The sequence below is a fragment of the Sciurus vulgaris genome (assembly GCF_902686455.1).
Source record: "Sciurus vulgaris genome assembly, chromosome: 4".
NCBI lineage: Eukaryota > Metazoa > Chordata > Mammalia > Rodentia > Sciuridae > Sciurus > Sciurus vulgaris.
In genome coordinates this window covers 140,709,431-140,729,052 of record NC_136464.1, presented here as the reverse complement: position 1 = coordinate 140,729,052, position 19,622 = coordinate 140,709,431, and the positions used below count along the sequence as shown (strand labels likewise).

At 36.8% G+C, this 19,622-nt stretch overlaps 1 protein-coding gene across 3 annotated transcripts in view; it reads left to right on the top strand.

The window, feature by feature from the left end:
• The window catches only part of EPSTI1 (epithelial stromal interaction 1), a 97,487-nt gene extending 78,567 nt beyond the window's left edge, over positions 1 to 18,920 (top strand). For all 3 annotated transcript variants that reach the window (XM_079136961.1, XM_079136962.1, XM_079136963.1), the window contains 3 exons: positions 5,903 to 5,976; positions 11,518 to 11,617; positions 18,397 to 18,920. In XM_079136961.1, coding sequence (XP_078993087.1) covers positions 5,903 to 5,976; positions 11,518 to 11,617; positions 18,397 to 18,405 — 183 coding nt within the window. In that variant the 3' untranslated portion in view covers positions 18,406 to 18,920. The remainder of the gene's footprint in view (positions 1 to 5,902; positions 5,977 to 11,517; positions 11,618 to 18,396) is intronic.
• Positions 18,921 to 19,622: the final 702 nt, after the last annotated feature.

The following is a 19,622-nucleotide window of genomic DNA, read 5'->3' as shown; positions in this document are numbered from 1 at the left end:
CTTCTCATTCTTGCTAGCCAAGGTCATCTTTGTCCTTTAGGGGAAATGCTTTCCTCTGAAGATCTTCAGAACATGGATTTCTTTAAGGATTCTCCCTTCCCTAAAAGTCCTTCTGGATTTAACATTCAAAGGCAGTCGTTCTTTAACTTTCTTGGCCTTTCCTCTCCTGCTTCCACCATCCTTTTTCTCTTGTTGAGTTGAGAGAGCATCCTCTCCTGGGAGAAGTTTGTCCTGCCAGGCCATGGCACTTTAATGTTTCCGTGAAGCAGTCAGGCTGAACCATGTCAGAACACGCCTCAGTGGGATTCAGACATGATGTTAAAATGGCTCTCTCTTCGTCTTCAATTGCTACACTAGAGCATTGCTTTCCAGAGAGATTTTCGCTCTAGCTCATCAGGTTTCTCAAGCCATTGGACTTGCACATGCCTGTCTGTTGTTTAGCTGACCCTTGGATAGAGCTCTACTAGTACATCAGAGCCCTGATCATCGATTTTCACAACCTCTAGAGGGAAGTGGCAACCCCTCTACTTCTTACTAGTAGCTTGGGCTCCCAGCGCAGATGGTTGGTGCTATCCTACGACTCCCCTGGCGTGCTCAGGAAGTGGCACCATCTGCAGTGTTGTCCTCATTTGCCATAGATCACCTGGGCAACATTTACAGGAAGTTCTGTTCTTGACATCTCCAAGATGGTGTTATGTTTATCATATCACTGAAGTGCCCACTTTTTGAAGCGCTGTGCCTGATTATAGGGAGTCGTGTAGTGCCATGATGAGACCTGCTCCCTCTGCTTGGAGAGTGTTGGTAGATACACTTAAAATGTTGAACATCCATTGCTCTTGTTTGCATCTTTGCACTTCCACATCATCGTTTGAACACATGCTCAGCAATGCATTTCTTTTTGCTTTGTATCACAGTTGTCTCAGGGTCTGCCTCCCTCATTATACTGTGCTTTCCTTTGAGGGAGAGCTCTGTCTCATTTGTATCCATGCCTACGGCATGAATGTAGGTGTTTAGAAGGTGGTTGGTGCTTAGCAAATTTGTGTTGAGTGGACCTGTGTCTCTGATGTTGTGCATCTTCTCGCCACTGCCTACAGCATTTCAATTCTTTTAATGTCCCCCAGCTCAGTCCTTGGAACAAGAACAACTTATTTTGCATTTGTCCAACTAGATATTGCAGTTCCATGTGAGAACCCAGTAAATGAACCAAGAATATGCTTATAAGGCATACAGATACATCCTTGGTGGCTGTCAGTACAGCAGAACAAATTAATTAATTCAAAGTATCCTTTTTGGTACAAAAAAAATGTCCTTTTCCTAGTAAATACGCCTTGCTAGTTATAAGATAATAATCCTGAGTGCAGCGATGCCAGTACCTCCCTTCTGCCATCTGGAGCAATGTTCTTGCATGGTGACACCTCAGCACTCTGTCCCCTTTCTCACCAGGATTTTTTCTACTCTCCCTGTCCCTGCCTCATAATGGGATGATGTCTCTTGTTCTCTTTCCTTCCTCTTTTCTTGCCTCCTAGCAGTTTTTAGTTTCATAACATGGTCTTTCTCTTTTGCATCTCTGAATATTAAAAGATACACGTATGTTGGAGTTTCTAAATGAAGGAAAGCATAAAGAAACAAATGGCCTTCCACATGGGCAGTAAATCTTCTATTTTTCCACATTTTTTAATTGGTGCTTTATAGCTGTACATAATGATGGGATATGTTGTTACATATTCATAGATGCACACAATATAACAACATAATTTGGCCAGTATCTGGGCAATAAATCTGTGTTGCCAGTATGAAGAAGTAATAAGTATACATGGTTCTAAGATTAAGAAACAAAAACTATATCTGATGTTAAAGCTTTCTTCCCCTGCCATCCACACTCCAAGTTCCTCTACCTAGTGGTAATTATAGTTAATTATAGTTTCTTGTGTATTTTCCCATAAAACATTTAAAACAAGATATATACCAACATATAAAAGTTGAAATGAATGTATGTATATATTTTCTTCTTATGTGGAGGGGGTCATAAGAAATGCTCTTTAGACTTGCCTTTTATTGCTTAATATATTTTAGAGATTTCTCCATAGGCCCTCCCTGTCTCTCTTTCCAAAAGACAGACCTCTCTTATTCTTTGTAACATTTTGATAGTATTCCAGTGTATGGATTGTGTAAGTTATCCTTCTCTGTGTTCCTTAAGATTTTCCCCTGAATGTTTACAGTTTCAATAGTGACAACTGTAAATATCCAAATACTATACCATATACATGTACTTTAAAACACTTATGCAAAAATGTATACATTTTATATCTTGATTACTGCTAATTTTTGTCCAAAAACTAAATTAGTTTTCACTCATTTATACAGTCCACCAAAGTGTTTGAATGTACTGATTTTCTGTCAGTTTTCTGATTTTTTTTCCTTATATGATAGAAAAACATTTATCTCATTGTGCAATTTCTTTGAGTAAAAATGATAGCAATTTTGAATTTACAGGTAATCCACCATTTATTAAAGAGCTGCCTGTTCCTGTCTTTGGCCCCTGTTCTGCTTGGTTGCTCTTTTCCTTATTGCTTGCGTGAGGTCTTTAGCCACTTCCTCGGTCCTTAACCTACAATAGTCACTGAGCCACTAGTCTCACATTGGTGTGCCTTAATGCCCTGCCAGCTTTATGAGAGGACATTTTTCTCGCTTGTTTAGGGGTTTCTTTTCTTTAGAATATAAACAAAGCCAAGGATCTCATCTATCTTTTTCACCAGTATAGCCCTATCCCATTGATTCAAGCCTGGCTCCTGTTTGTTTGATGAATGAAAGAAAAATGATTAGCCTATGTGTGTCATAAATGTTTGTTAACAGTTTTACTTTGTTTATGATATTTTATCCAAATGAAAACTAGGGATTGTTTGTGTGTGTGTGTGTGTGTGTGTGTGTGTGTGTATGTGTGTGTCGAGTGTTGGGGATTGAACATAGAACCTCATGATGCTAGGCAAACACTCATCTACCACTAAAATACATACCCAGTCCTTTCTAAAAAAATTTGAGACAGAGTCTTACCCAGTTGCCCAGGCTGGCCTTGAACTTATGATCCTCCTGCCTCGATCTCTCAAGTAGCTGGGATTACAGGTGTGCGCCACTATGCCTGACTGGGTTTTCTTATTCAGTCAGATTTCTCAATCTTTTCCATTTATGATTTCTGGACTTTCCTCATTTCACATTTATAAATATATACCTATATCTTCTTTGGAAACATGTCTGGTTTAGTCTTTTAGGTCCAAATCTTAGAACTTTATAAATTTTTTTATACATTACGCGAAGGATCTAGTTTCCATTTTCTCTCAATAGTTGCTGAGTCCACTGTCATTCACCGACTGTCCCTCTTGCATTGGTTCAGCACAACTACTTAAGGAGAAGCTATATTTCCATGTGTTTTCTTTCTAGACTCAAACTGTTTTAATTGCTAAGTTTCATGATGTTTCAGTATTTGCTGGAATGTTCTTTCTTATTTATTTTATCTTTCAGGATTTTTCATGGCTATAATTATATATATATATTTTCCAGAGAGTATACAATCCTTTTCCCAAGTGTAAACTATCTGAAATTATTTTAAAGTAAAATGTATTTATATGCATACATATGTGTACATATATGCATATATAAACACATAATAAGTTTTTTATAATTCTTTGTGTCATAGTTCAGAGCTTAGTTTGTGCAGAGTTCATGGTATTAAATGTGGAATGTACTGGATATTGAAGTTGTTTCTTGCAAAAAATGGATTAATGAATATGAAAAGAATTAGCATCCTTTGCTAAGAAGGATTTAGATTCGGGCACAGTTAGCTATGTTCTGCTAATACATTTAAGTGTGAATGGGTCCTAAAATCCTGGACGTGGATGTTTATACTTGAGTATAATAAACTACTATGAAGTTACCCTTATTCCTGACTGCTTACTTTGGATGCATGCTGCAGAAAATGACTAGATACAAGAAAACCTGAGTCCCAGCTTTTATTTTGCTACTAGTGAGCTGTTTAGCTTTTGGCAAAATAAACTGTATCTCTGATCCTGTTTTCTCATCTTGAGAACAAGCCTAATTTTGCTTTTTAATTTATCAAATAATACTTGTTTAACTGCCTACCTTTTTGGGAGGATCAAGTAACAGAATTCTGGAAAAAAATTTTATTTGAAAATGATAAGGTCTTCTGGTTAAATATCATATTTTAAAAATATTTCATTTGCTATGTTCAGTCCTCCTCTTCCCATGTTCCACCAAGAAAGACAATATAGGAATTTTTTAAAGGCATAAGCTTATGAGAACCAATGAACAGATTTGAAAGACCCCCTGGATTCCCCCACCATATTGAATGTTAAAAAAGTTTTAAGAATGAGGATGAGGTATATTAGAAGGGGAAGTTGGGGTTGGGGCAGAGGCAGAAACAGAGACATAAATCTTTTTCTATAGTAGGAATTAAAAAAAGCATTAAAAATGAATAAATAGAAGAATATACATGCTATTAAGGAGACCATTTTAATAGTTAAAACCACACACAGAACAGGGTGCAATGGTGTACACCTCAAATTCCAATGGTTTGGGAGGCCAAGGCAGGAGGATCGAGAGTTCAAAGCCAGCCTTAGCAAAAGTGAGGCACTAAGCAACTCAGTGAGACCCTGTCTCTAAATAAAATACAAAATAGGGCTGGGGATGTGGCTCAGTGGTCAAGTGCCTCTAAGTTCAAGCCCAGATGCCTCCACCCACAAAAAACAACAAAAACCCATACACAGGAATTCGAGGTGGTTGTAGAGGAATGGGCTAGCACATGATCTGCTTTTATTTTAGTATAAGTCTTGATAGTACTAATAAATTAAAGCTATATTCATATGTTAAAGTGATAAAAAATTAAATAGAACACTTCAAGCCATCATTGGAAGAGTGAGACCCTAGCATAACATCTGGCATGTAGGTTCTTAAGTTCTTAAGAATGAATAAGCATTATTCAATTATTTTGAAAATATTCTAATATTCCCTTGCTGGAGCTGTGTAAGAATTAGGATTATATGCTTCAGGAACTGATAGGATGAACAACATATTTGAAAAATCACAGTGTAAGTAACAGGTGTTTTTATTTTGGGAACTATGGAATATTGGATGGTCTTTGAATAAAGTTTTTAAAATGTCAATCTGAATTTTAAGTTTATTTTATACTTTTCATGGAAGTTTGAGGGCTAGAAAAATCATGGCACCTAGTTCTTTGGTATGAGACTATAAACATAGTAACTGAGTTTGGAAGAAGTTGCCTCTTTGAAGAGATAATCAGGAAGTTGAAAGCTAGAGATTTAGTTACAATAATGCAATCTGTTTGAAGCAGAGTATTCCCTTGAGGAAACTCCAAAGTTCTGCTAGTTTCTAACCAGTAACAGATGAGTACTTGTTATCTAGGATGGGAAAATGCTTTACTAAGAGAATTGCATTGAACCCAATATTTATTTGTAAGTTGCTATGAATTTATGAGGAAAGAAATGCTAGAGAAATAACAAGAAATAGCATTGTGTGATACTCTGAAAGGAACTAATTTGATTTGTTTTTCTTTGTAAGACACAGATGAGTTTGAGACACATTATATTTTCCTCTCTGTATCTTTTACCTTCCAGTCTAATTTCTTGACCGTGCACATTGGCTTTTTAATCTAACAATTTTGCACTCATGGAGCTATTCTGTTTGACTAAGCCACAGTTATTTTTGCTACCTCCTTATATAGGAAAATAATTCCACATCCAAATAGTACTTAAGTAAAAGTTTCAAAAGTGAAATATTGCACCAGCTAAGGTTAAATATGTAATTGATTTGGGTGTCTTCTCTACAACCTTGTTAATTGAAAACCATATTTTAAAACTTTTATTGTTCCTAGAATAAATTACGGGAACCTAAGCGACAACAGCAAGAAGAGGAAAGAACCAAAATCCTTCAAGCTGAGCACAGGAGGTATAACTGGCTAATAAAATAAGCATCCTTGGTAAAATCAATTACTTATAAAAGTTTTGCAGTGCTTTAGGAAAACACTAGAGTAATAATATTAAATACAGTTTGGGAATGCTTATTACCTTTAGCTGTTTGTCACTGAGTTATGGTGTATGTATGAGGTATGTCAACTGCTACACAACTGTATACACGTGTATACACATATACATTCATGACACACAATATCCAATTTTCTTGGATAGATAGCATTATAAACACATCATAAAACTGAATCATGTTTTCAAACTATGTGTTTTATTAGGTTACTTTTAATTTGCCTTCCATGGACGGAGCATCATGATAAACCTTTGCGATGATGCTGTACCATTTCTAGACTACATCTGAGGACAAAAGCTTGTTAAAACTATTTTTTTACTGAGTCATACAGTAGGGGGAGAAGTCTCAAGACAGAACCGAGAAGTGTTAAGTACTCTCTGTTATTCATAATACCAGGTAGGAGCACTTGAGAGCTGATGGCTACCATGTTATCTGTCATTGCTATGCTAGGCTTTTCCTGGGAGGTGCTTAGGCTATTTGAGTTCACTGGGAGGTGCTTGTGTGTCTTAGGAGAAGAATTTAATATAAAGGCTTTCATGATTTAAAGAAACAAATTCTTCTTTTGGAAGTAATAGCTTCTCTTATGTATTTAACCTTTCTGCTACCACTGAGGTGTATTTTTGAGTTGTGGTGATGTCATTTTGTAAATAAGAGACCTTACAATGTATCCAGCGAAGCTCCCTGTTCTGATGGTGCTACTTATGGGTGGGTAGCAGGCTCATGCTTTTTTGACTGGATATACTGCCTCCTGTAGTCCAATCAAAATAGTTTCAAAATGTCAAATGTGAATTTTTGTGTTTCTCTGATTTTAAGGAAACATTAAAACTTTGAAACATTGGCAGTTTTGTGAGGAGTAAGTTGCTGGGAGAGGAGACCTTTATGGTTATCTGTTTATTGCAAAATAGGCCACAAATTTAGACCTTTTTATTGGTTTTCCTCATTTAATCTTTATAAGAATTTCTGTTAAAAAATGGTATTGTGTTTATATAACACTGACTTGCTAGTAGTAGCCAATTACTTCTCTGGCTTTCTGCAGAATGATTTGATTGGGAAACTTTGAGCATTTTGAAAATAGTGATGTGTCCCTTGAACAGTCTCCATTGCTAAAAAAGTAATCTTTCATAGCACCTAATAAAAGACAAGTTATTTGATTAGAGGTAGAAAGGATTACATTTTTGTTATAGAATCTTGGCCCTTATTCTTTAGTTAATTTCCACACCACTGTAATACCTAAATATTGGTGGGACTGTTTATTTTCTATATCTTATTTTCTCTTTTATTGATTCTAATTAAAGTAAATCCAAATTTATTCCATAAGGAAGTTTCTCTGGATAATAAACTCAGAAATCAGTTTTGAAATCTTAAACACAATTTTTTATGTTCTTAATCAATTTTTGAAAAGAGCTTACATTTGACTTGTCCTTAGAGTTTGTAGAGAGCTCTCCCATGGTATCATAAGAGGAGACTCCAACACTCAATAACCTCTTAATGAACAAAATAGCTGTGTCTTCCTTACTCAGGGAACACCACAGGCTTTATAGTATGTGGGTAGGGGACATAAGTTAGTGTTCTACAGGGGCATTGGGGTTGGAAAGGCAACATACTTTCTCCTGTTTAGAGTTCACATAGCATAAAACAGCATCCTGAGTTTTATAGCAGAAAGGGATTCCTCATGAGTTTTTCAGTGAATCCTGTAATGAGCTTGAGCTTGAGCTTACCCCTGCCCTTGAACCTGACCCAGTGTAACCATTTGAGCAAGAGAAGACAGGTAGAAACTCTAGAGAGAACAGACAGAGGAAGGAGGGTCAAGGCCTTGATAGGATCTGGGCCACAAGTTGAACACCAGAGTGAACCAAATTGACTTATTGAAATTTGAACAATGTTTTAATAATATTCACCCTAAGAAGAAAACCTGAAGTGCAAGTTTGGCAGCTATAACATATATTAATATTATAATATACATGTTAATACATATGATATAATGCTAATAAACTAGTAAACAAAAATGTAAACTGGAACTTTCCACCATTGGTATTCTTTAGTTTTATTTATTTATTTTTGCAATACTGGGGATGAACCCAGGGACGCTCTACTAGTACTTACATTCCCAGCCCTTTTTATTTTGAGGCAAGGTCTCTGAGTTGTACAGACTGGCCTCAAATTTGTAGTCCTTCTGCTTTGGCCTCCAGAGTTGCAGGGATTACAGGTGTGTGCCTCAAAACCTGGCCCCTATCTGTATTTCTTCCCCCATTTTTTAAAATTGGTGCATTAGAGTTGTACATAATGATGGAATTTGATGTTACGTATTTCTACATGCATACAATATAACAATATAATTTAGCCAATATCACCCCCAACACCACTTTCCCTCCTCCCTCCCCACCCTGTTTGTATTCTTTTTTTGTTACCTGGGATTGAATCCAGGGGTGCTTAACCACTGAGCAACATCCCCAGCTCCTTTTTATATTTTATTTAGAGACAGGGTTTCATTTAATTGCTTAAGGCCTCACTAAGGTGACTGAGACTGGCTTTGAACTCATGATTTTCCTGCCTCAGCCTCTGGAGCCATTGGGATTGTATTCTTGATAGGAGTTTGAGAGAAAAAAATCTCTTTACCACCCCTCATCTTTGGTTGACTCATATTGCAATGGACAGACCAGTTGAGGACACACATAAGCATCAAGGAGAGCTCAACCACTGGGACCCTCTTAGTTACCGATGCTCAGGAGGGAACTATAGTACCTGTTTCATGACGAGGCAATGAGAGTAATAGACAGTGAGCTGCACTGCGTGTTGTCCAGCAGTGGGGTTTTCACAGTGCAATTGCTGTCACAAAAGCAGGTGTGTACCTAGAAAATGAATTTATTCAATAAGTACATTATCAGGGCTCAATCTGCCAAGGCTTTGTTCAAGCTCAAGAATAGGGTGAATAAGGCAGAAAAGGACTCAAACCACCTGTACACTACAATCTGAAAGAGAGGAGCAGAAGTCAGCAATTAAACAGCAGGATTATTTTAGAGGGTGAAGAATAAGTGATATGAAGACTGTATCACAGGGTGATGTGAAGGGAGCCGTCAGAGGTGATGGAATGAAGAAGGCCTCTCTGAAGAGCTGATCTCAAAGTATCAGGGAGAGTCAGACACACACAGATTGGAGCAGGAACATGTCCTCATATGTTGCTTTTTGATCAGGGGAGGAGCAAATGCAGGGTTCTAACATGGGAATGGATTTTGAATCCCAAATGGTTGGATTATGATTTTGAGGTAGAAAAAGTAGGCAGGAGTGAGGCAATTCAAGATGGCCCTAGGGCCCACTGAGAAGTCATGGGAGGGTTAAAGTCAAAGCAAGGATTATAACTTAGGGAGGTGGTTGTGTGGAGACTGGATTCCAGAGGGTGGGAGTGAGGCAGTACCCAAGAAAGGTGATGCAGATTAGAATTAGAGTGGAGTTCACGTAAAGAAGTGGGTGAAGGCAGGGTATGTTTAGTGGGTAGAGCACACAGGACCTCTACTGGTTTGAATGTAGGGCGGGATGAATAGGGTATGATGAGAGAAAGTCCCTTTGTCTGACAAAAAGACTAGACATAAAGAGCCCCAGCTCATAGGCAATCCAGAATTCCATTGGCTCTATTGCTTAAGGGGAGTTGGGCTCAGTTTCTCTTCCTGGATATTCAAGTCTGCAGCTCAGTAAGGTACCCTTCAACCTGTCTGCTGAGAGACTGAGTAAAGGTGACTTTCACCTTGAGTACTGCAGTGAGCCAGGCTGACCAGCATTTAGCACTTGGGTAGATTTGATGGCAAGAGGGGAAAGAACTGTATCTCAGCTGAGATGAAACCTCTGCCCGACAGAGTTGTACAGAAAAAGCAGCTCAAAAACTCAGAGGTCAAAATGAGTCAAAACACAGTTGGCATCTTGGCTAGCACTGAGCAAGCATGGAGAGACAAACGACCTCCAGCTTTTGACTTTGCCACCCAACCATTATTTTTCTCAAAGTGCCCAGATCCCACAGTCAAGGACTTGTAGACACTCACCATGACCAGTCCTTATGACTGGAAAGGAGTCTACCATGACTGCTTCCCAGCTTCTTTACATGTGGTTGCAGAGCACTAGGCTCTGTTTCTGCTCCCAAGAAGCTCGTGGTCTTATTCGCACAGTTCCTAAGTAATCCATTGCTATTTCTCTCCCTTCCAAGACCCTAACCATACTCAGCCATGCATGGGCTGATGATGTTATATGTATTTTTTTTTATCTTAATAATTATAATATGAAACAAAAAAGTCCACAAAACAAATACACAATTTTGATTATAAAGTGAACCCCCACATATCCAGCTCCAGAAATAGAATACAGTCAGCCCTCTATATCTATGGGTTTCACATCTATGGATTCAACCTCCTGTGTGTTGAAAATATTTGGAAAAAGCATTGTGCCTGTACTGAACATCTACAGACCCTTTCTTCTTGTCATTCTCTAAAGGGTTGCAGGGGCTGAGAATATAGCTCAGTTGGTAGAGTGCTTGCCTTGCAAGCACAAAGCCCTGGGTTCAATCCCCAGCACAAGAGAAGGCTGTTCTAAAGGGTTGTCAGTATAACAACCCTTTATATAGATCTTATATTAAATATCATATATAATCTAGAGATGATTTAAAATGTATAGGAGCATGAGTATAGGGTAAATGCAAATAGCTATGTCATTTTACATAAGGGACTTGAACAGTAATGGATTCGGATGCCCCTGGGAGTCCTGGCTCCAGTCTCCTGTGGATTTTGAGGGATGACTCTATGAATATCTCTGTATAGGTATCCTTTATCTTGGTCTTAATAATAATAATTTTCTTATTCATTCAGGATTTAATTTCTGAAACTGGCCATTGCAAGTATGACAGAATATAAGGAAAAGATATACCCATTCCTTCTTTCCAAAGCTTGAGCTTCTCTCTCCTCTGGTATTTCCCTTTTCCTGTACTTTCTTCCCATTTTCTTTCAACTTTTCACTTGTAGGGTTTATTTAGAAAGACTGGCAATGGGGTACACATCTGTGGGAATGTCCTGCAACATTAGTTCTCCAGAGTTAGCTTTTGTTATTCTTTTGTTTTGCCTCTTGCTGAAGCTTCCATTTTTCCTCAGTCTCTGGGTTTTATGGCCTGGAGAGCTGCAGTTACTTGAATGGCCAAGGCTCTTGATGGACTGGTGCAAGATGGGTGAGTGAAACTCTCAAGTGAAGTATCCATGCTCCCTTTGGCTCAAGCCAAGACTGGCACCAGCTCCAGTAAAGGACTGTGACCAGCATGCCATGTGGTGACTGTGAAAAGCAGTTTCTGTAGATTTCTGCTAAGCCGAAGGGAGCAAGCAATCCCTACCGTCAGTTCATACAGCACATTAGGTTCTCAGAAATCTCTTAGCCCTGAAGCAAGCTTTCTACTTACACACATTTTTCATTGTTTTAAAGGGTAAATAATGCTTTTCTGGACCGACTCCAAGGCAAAAGTCAACCAGGTGGCCTCGAGCAGTCTGGAGGCTATTGGAATACGAATTGCGGCAACAGCTGGGTGAGTTTTTTCTTTCCTCTTTAAAAAAATCATCTTTCCAAGTTGAAGAATAAAAACAATGAGAATTTTAAAAATATGTTGCGGCCCTCTCCCCAGATGTTATTTTTTTGGTGTGCTATTCAGCTGTGAGTTGGGTAGTCAGCCAGGGTGATTACTGTTAATTCCACAGTAGCTTCTGGGGAGAGGAAGGAGGAGATGGAGAGAGTGTCCTGATTTTAGCTCTGGCCATCACAGTAAAAAAAAATGACACCTGCCCTTTGTTCTCAACTTGATTGCCTGGAATATAAGGCTTTTTATCACCTTTTGCCCATACCCACAACAAAAACAAATGAACGTTTTTTTTCCAAGATCATCTTAAGTGAAATATGGTTATAAAAATAGTAAGCAATTTCTCTAGTAATATATTCTTTTCAGTGAAACTAGCACATCAAAGAAACTTGTATTTAATTTTTCACTACAAAATGATTTTTAAAAGCCCTACAGCAAAAGGCACTCTTTGAAAATGAAATACCCTTACATATTTCTGTGACGGAAACTTTGCAATTGTATTGTAATATGTGTTTAATGTATTTTGTGTGCACAATATATTATTGAAGCAGCACCAAAACTTTGACATATATCTGATTGTGAAGATTGCATTGTACACAGAATCAGAACTAACTACAGTAAGTTTTACAGTTTGATTGAAGCCCAAATGCACAGGTACTTACTTAAAAATGTGTATAGATATATACATATAAATATATTTGTATCTAGAGGGAGACAGATTTTCTATGAAGAGAGATGTGAGAGAGAGCTGCACATGCACAAGAGAGATATCAGATAGGACTCTTTATTAAAATTCAACAAAATAATCAAGTGCTAATGGAAGTTACAGATTACCCTTTAATAAGTTCTTGTATCATTTTTGAGAAGTCAATCTATTAGAAATCTTCTATGCCTGTTTCCTGGGAAGGCATCTAGAAGTTAAAATTGATAGATGGATTTTATAAGTGTATACATACTTAAGATAATTGAACACAAGCAAAATTTAAAGAGAATGCATTCTGGATGTGTCAGTTTTATCCATAATGTATGTTTGTTTGCTTTGCTATGGCATTCAGAATAAGGACAACATGGAAGAGAGAGAAAATAAGCAAAACACAGTGTCTTTGCATTGTTTGATATGATATACACAGTACTGACTTATTCATGAGAATATGTGAGTAGGAGTCATATGGAAAATGGGGCAGTGTAAGTTGAAGGCTTTATCCCAGTTCATATAACTTGGTTGTGAAATGGGATGGAAATTCAGATTTTGGTCAGAACTTGGAAACGCACTGTAGATTTGTCACTTCTCCACTATTTAACAACATGGAGTAACACCTGGGATTGAGGAGCTGATAATGAAGACTGTAAATGCAAACACTATGGGAGTCAGCTAAGGAAATGAGGATCTGGCCTCCTGACTCAACAGTGATTCTTGGTAGGCCTTAGAGAGTGAGTTGCAAATCTCTGCTAGACTCCTTGACAGATGAAAGAGCTTTGCCATTTTCTCATGATGTAATGGTGAGGATGATTGGGTGGAGATTTTTTTTTTTTTTAGGTGTTACAGGCATATCCAAGTCCAAAGTGGTTGTTGACTCTTCCCATACTTGTGAGAAGCAGTGACAGAAAGATGAGAACTCCCTTGGTCTCCTATCTCTACCTCCTCTTACCTAGAGATGGCTGGACTTAAATGCTTGCTTTTCCGTATGGGCCAGGTTCTATTTCTTCAACCTGTGGGGACAATTTGTTTTAATCATGCTCTCCCTTCTCTCCTGAATACCAGACGCTCCATCTCAAAAAGAAGCTTCATCAGCATGAAATATAAATATAAATTCTACTGATAACTCACTTTCCTTTCACTGTTCTCCTGTTTCTTTGTTCCTCTTTAGAGCAAAACTTCTAGAAGTGTCCATTTTTGCATCTCTATTTTCTTTTATCCCATTTTTTATCCCATTTTTCTCATCCCTATTTCAATCAGGGTTTAAACTCTACCATTCTTTAAAAAAAAAAAAAAAAAAGGAAAGTCTTTTTTTATGGTCACATTGCAAAATTCAGAGGTTATTTTTCAGTCTTTGTCTTTGGCTCTCTGCATTATTTGTCATGGTTAACCATTCCTTTTCTCTCTTTCACTTCTGGCACAACTCCTGGGTTTCCACGTCTCAGTGGCCATTTCTTTCCACTCTCCTTTGCTGAATTCTCTGCACCTGCCTATCTTCTTCAACACTGATCCACTTTTTAAACTTTGTTTCATTAATACCTTGGTGCTCTCATTCATTCTAATGAAATTAAATACCTTCTTCATGCTTATTATTCCCAAATTTCCCTTTGTTCTCTTCCTACAGTCTTCATACTTGCACATCCAGTTGTCCACTCTGCATTTCTATTCAGATGTGTAACAGACTCTCCAACCTTGACTTACCTAAAATTTAACTTTTGATCGCTTCCACCCTGGTGTTCTATCTGCAGATTTCTCTGCTTCAATCATGGTACAGCCTGTTTCACACATCACTTGAAACTGATCCATCAGCAAATCCTTTCAATCTTTCTTGCCAAACAGACCTAATCCAACAGCATCTCACCACCTTTACTGCCATCATCCTGCTTCTGGCTTCTGACTGTGTTCATCCAAATCCTGGGAGTAATCTCCTAGGTCATTTTCTTGCTTCCACACTTAACACATATGGAATCTGTTCTTAGTCAGAGAGAATCTGACTCCTATAAATTCTCTATTTAAAACCCTACAGTGATTCTCATAATTCCCAAGTCACATGGAGTAAAAGCCAAAGTCCTAAATGTGACCTTCCAGGGTGCTGCATGATGCGGACCTCGTCTCGCCTCTGGCTGTCTCCGGCACCTGCTCTCCTATTTCATCCTAGCTTACTGCTAGCTTTCTTGCATTTCTTTAAATATTTAAGACACTATCTTCATCTACAAACAGGGCCCTTGAATCTGATGCTCCTTCTATACTCTTCTTCAAAATATCCAAATGGTTGGTTCTCTTTTAAGTACTTCTTAATTCCATCATCTCAGAGGGGTTGTCTTGGCTATCCTATGTTCAGACTGCCACCTGTGCCTTCTCCTTCTCCTGCAATCCCCTTTCACGACTCCATTTCCTTTTCCCACAGTGCTCTTCAACTTCTAACATAATTTTTAGCATAATTTATTTGTATGTTTTGTTGGCTGTTTATTCTTAGTCTTTCCACATGGTAATGTATATTCTTTTTTTAAATTATTTTTTTTTATTTTTACAGACTGCATTTTGATTCACTGTACACAAATGGGGTACATCATTTTGTTTCTGTGGCTGTGCACAATGTAGATTCATACCACTCCTGTAATCATACATGTACATAGGGTAATGATGCCTGTCTCATTCCACTATTTTTCATACCCTCTCCCTTCTCATTTCCCTCTACTTAATCTAAAGTTCCTCCATGCTTCTCTCAACACCCCCCGTTATATATCATCATCCACTTATCAGGAAAACATTCAGGGTGGGTTCCTTTAATTGTTTTTTTCACCAGTATATTCCAAGCATGAAGCAATGATTGGAAATTCATGTTCATACAAGGAAACAAGTGGTTATGATTGAACATCATAAACAGAACAAAGAGATTTAGCCAAATGATTTGATAAATTAAAATGATTAGATACTGAATTTAAAATAGCTGTGTATAAAGCATTTGATGAAATAAAAATTGGATTTGGAATAAGGAGCAAAAACCAAGAGACAGTTAAAGACACAACTAAAACTTGTAAAATAATAAAATAGAGCTTCTGGAAATAATATTTGAAATTAAGAAACTCAATGAATTTATCATAATAAAAGAAATTAAGAACTTAACCAAAACACTATTTCTTATTTATTATTTGTTTAAAAAACACCCTTAAAGGATAGATAATATATTCTGTTTGCAAAGCCACAGGGAAACAGGTACTTTACACATTATTGGTAGAAATGCAAAGTGATACATATATTATTGAGATCCATTTGTTAATGTCTTCTCATAAAATAAAAACCAGACCTAGACATGTTAGTTTATTACACTTTCCAATTTTATTAAACTTTTCAAGGAATGACTACTTCACGTGTCTGTAAAAGTTTTTCTGAAAAATGAAAAAGAAGGGCATATTTTCTAAAATGATTAAGTAGATACATGTATCTTTGAAATAAAATCAACAATTATACAGAAAATAAAAAAGATTCACTCTTATTCATAAACATAGATTTTTAAAAAACATTAAATTTTGATAAAGTCAATAGCAAATTTCTTGAAAAGCATCATATATCCTGATCAAATTAGATCAATTCCAGAAATGCAAACGGCTTATCATGAACCAAAAAACAAAAAACAAAAAACAAAAAAAAAAAACACTAAGATAAGTTACTTCATACCTTACAGGAGAAATCTTCTCAATAGACACAGAGAAATAATTTGATACATTTTAAACTCATGTGACTGAAAAATAAAAACTTGTAGCAAGCTATGAATAGAAAGGAAATTTCTCTATCTAATAATGGGATCATAATTCTATAATAAAAATACCCCCCAAAACATTTCCTTTACATCAGATGTAAAGATTGAAAAGAAAAAAGAATATTTATATATTATATCACAGATGCTACAATTTTCTACATCAAAAATCCAAGAAAAGTTATAGTCAGATTATTAGAATAAATAGGGACTTGGCAATGTTGATGGATATAGGATCAATATATAAAACCTAACTTCATTTATCTACATTGGGAATAAGCAAGAAACCTAATAAAAAGATTCAACCAAAGGTATCAGGACTTAAAAAAAATACATGAAATTTTTGTAGAAAGATACTGGGGAGTAAATACATAGAAGCTATACCTTGTTAATGGATAGGGCTGATTTAATTAAATTATAATCAAAACAGAGAATCAGGAATAGCTAATTCACTTCTAAAGATAAAGAAATATATATGGTATAGTAATTAATATTTAATATGTATGCACTTGTCACTAACAGACCCACCATTTTGATGTATGATATATGATTGAGAGGCAGAATACATCCCTGGGGGAAAATGGATTTTTCAGTTTCAGTTGAACACACCTGAAATTAGGTACTTTCCTGATAAACATTCATGAAAACTCCAGGTAAATTAAAACTTACAAATAGAGGAAGACTTTTTTAAACTTTAGAAGAAAAATAAGCCACTTATAAAATGGAGGTAGGAGTCAGGCATGGTGGTGCATACCTGTAAGCCCAGTGGCTCTAGTGGCTGAGGCAGGAGAATTGCAGATTCAAGACTAGCCTCAGCAACTTAAGAAGGACCTAAGTAATTTAACAAGACCCTGTCTGAAAATAAAAAAAAAAAAAAAAAAAAAGGTCTGCAAATGTAGCTTAGCGATTAGGTGCCCCTGGGTTTAATCCCCAATACCTTAATATCATAAATAAATAAACAAATGCAATGGAACTAGGGAAGGGTTTTGTAAAACTCAAAGTATAAGCCAAAAAGAAATGATAAAAATATCCGCATTTAAATTTAAAACATCTCATCAAAGAACACCATACAAAAGTCAGAAGAGGAGCCACAAAGTATATTTTTATTCAGAATCTGTTTTATACAAAACAAATGGACACAAGTTGGTATATAGAGTATATTGTGTGCATATCATTTATCCAGAAGTTGATAGATGAATATTGGGTTTCCTCAAGGAATGTGGCAGGAGAGCTGTGTCCCAAATCACAGATGGGGCTTAGAGAAAACATTGGAACCAGCAGAAAGCCAAAGACAGAGACAAAAAGGAGGGAGACAGAAAATATAAAACTATGATGAAAATCCTGGAAGGAAATAGTTGTTTTTAATAGTGTCTTCTAGACACTTAAGCAGCAGGACCCCAATAAGTATATGTTGATAGACAAATTGGATTGATCTGTATTTTTAAAATTAAAAAAAAATTAAATTAGTCTTCTCATATTACCTAATATATAGTTATTTTTCTATAATTTAAAATAGATTTTATATTTTAAAATTGCATTTTGATTTTTCCAGAGTCCCCCATTAGGTTTCTTTAGTATGGGGTACTTTATCACTTTAAATATTTTTTTCTGATTAATAGTAGGCAGGACCTTTGGGGATGCTGTGGAAACTCTAAATCCTTTAACTCCGAGGGCAGTTAAACACTTGACCTATGCCATGACCTATGAGGTCACCTGAGATTAGTTTCCCAGAGTGTTAGAAGAAACAGCAATTGTCTGTATCCTAAGTGTCACTTGACCTAGCACTGTGGAAGTTTTGATGGAGATTCCTTGACCCCTTGCATGCAGTGGGGGTGGGGACTCATTAGTTTCTCTCTCTACCTCCAGGTCCCCTGGGAAGTCATCTTCCTGCTGCATAGAGCAGCGTACCTCCACTTGATACATTTTCATTTAAATTGTTCCACATTGGGTTGTTCTGTACTTGATGTAGCTTTGGAGGAGGGTGACAACATTTGTGAACTCTATTATTTGGGGCCTGTGTTAGCCTATCTCTAAGAACACAGCCAACAAGACATCCTTGGATAAGCTGTTACTTTCTTAACAGAGACTATGTGGTAAGCTAAATGCAATGTAACTTGAAAATTAAACCATTTCACTGGTACTTTTTCATCATTAAAAACTCATCCTTTTCACCCGATGCAGTGAAAGTATTTATTGAAGGAACTTCGTTTTTGGACTACAAAGTTTTTGAATTTTATTTTGTTCCTCGTGGTAATTTTTGTCTTCTTTTCCTTCCAGGGTATATGAGAAATACTTAACTTCCATCTGGCTCTCATCAACTGGCCTTGCAAAACCCCTTGAAAACCCCCTACTACTTCTTCATGTAGTTTCGATCAGCCTCACTGGTTTTTTACCTTAACTTCAACTGCCCATCCACTCAACAGAGTGGTTAGGGATGGTTGATTTCTTCAGTCATTAGTTATGCATGTTTGCAGGAGCTGATTACTGAACTCATATTTTATCTCTACTGCCAGCAAAATGTTACTTTATTTTTATAATTGGTTTTGCCTCTTATTAGAAGAATAATTAGAGCAATGTTAGTAAGACAGAAAAAGAGGGAATCACTTTTTTCATGTTAGCAAGAGCTATGGGTGCTTCAGGCTTGTATCTCTGTAACTGACTAATGCTTAACTAAATGCTTTGGGGGCATTTAAGATTTCAGTCAATTCATTTTTTTAATCTAGAGTACAAATATGACCAAAAGAAACAATTTTTTTGTATTCTTTTAACAAATTTTTAAATAAAGCTCTACTTCTATATCAGTGGGTTGTTTTTATTTTTAATGACAAGCTCTTGAGGTTTTTCCCTTGAGAAGGTCTCATTTTAATATTTCCTTTTAGAGTCTATAAGATCAAATATAATAATGTAATCACTATCGGGCCTTACTTTGTTCCAGATTTATTTAATATGGTTCCCCTTATTTTCAGAGTGGGACAGTTTATTTTGTAAAAGGCTAACGTTTCATTAAAATCAACTATAGATAAATATAGACACCATATGTGTTTTGTAGGTATGTTGGAAATGTGTCTTATTTTTGTTCTATGGAACCAATTTCCTGTTGCTAATTCAGTGGGCTTTCCTATTCAATTTCTGTGACCTTGAGCCTGTTCATAGATCCTAGAGTAAAAGAGTATTGATTTTTCCATGCTGTGTAACCTGCGCCCCATCCTCCCACCATCCCCCATGTCATATAAGGAAAGCATTGCATTTATTCCGAGAATAAAGGTTGGAGGAGCAAGTCTTTATTTTTACTTATTTATTAATTTATTGCGGTAGTTGCTCTGTTGAAATTAACTTTTCCAAATCTCTGTATTCAGGGAACGTTGGGATTTGAAATTCTTGGGCCACCACGTATGACCGGGGCAAGGGTGCCCTGTGGAAAGGGTCGAGTTGAGTGGAGTGAGGTGGCTGAGAACAGATGGTGTTCAGGCAGTTTCTCTGGAATAAAAAATGCAGATATTCTT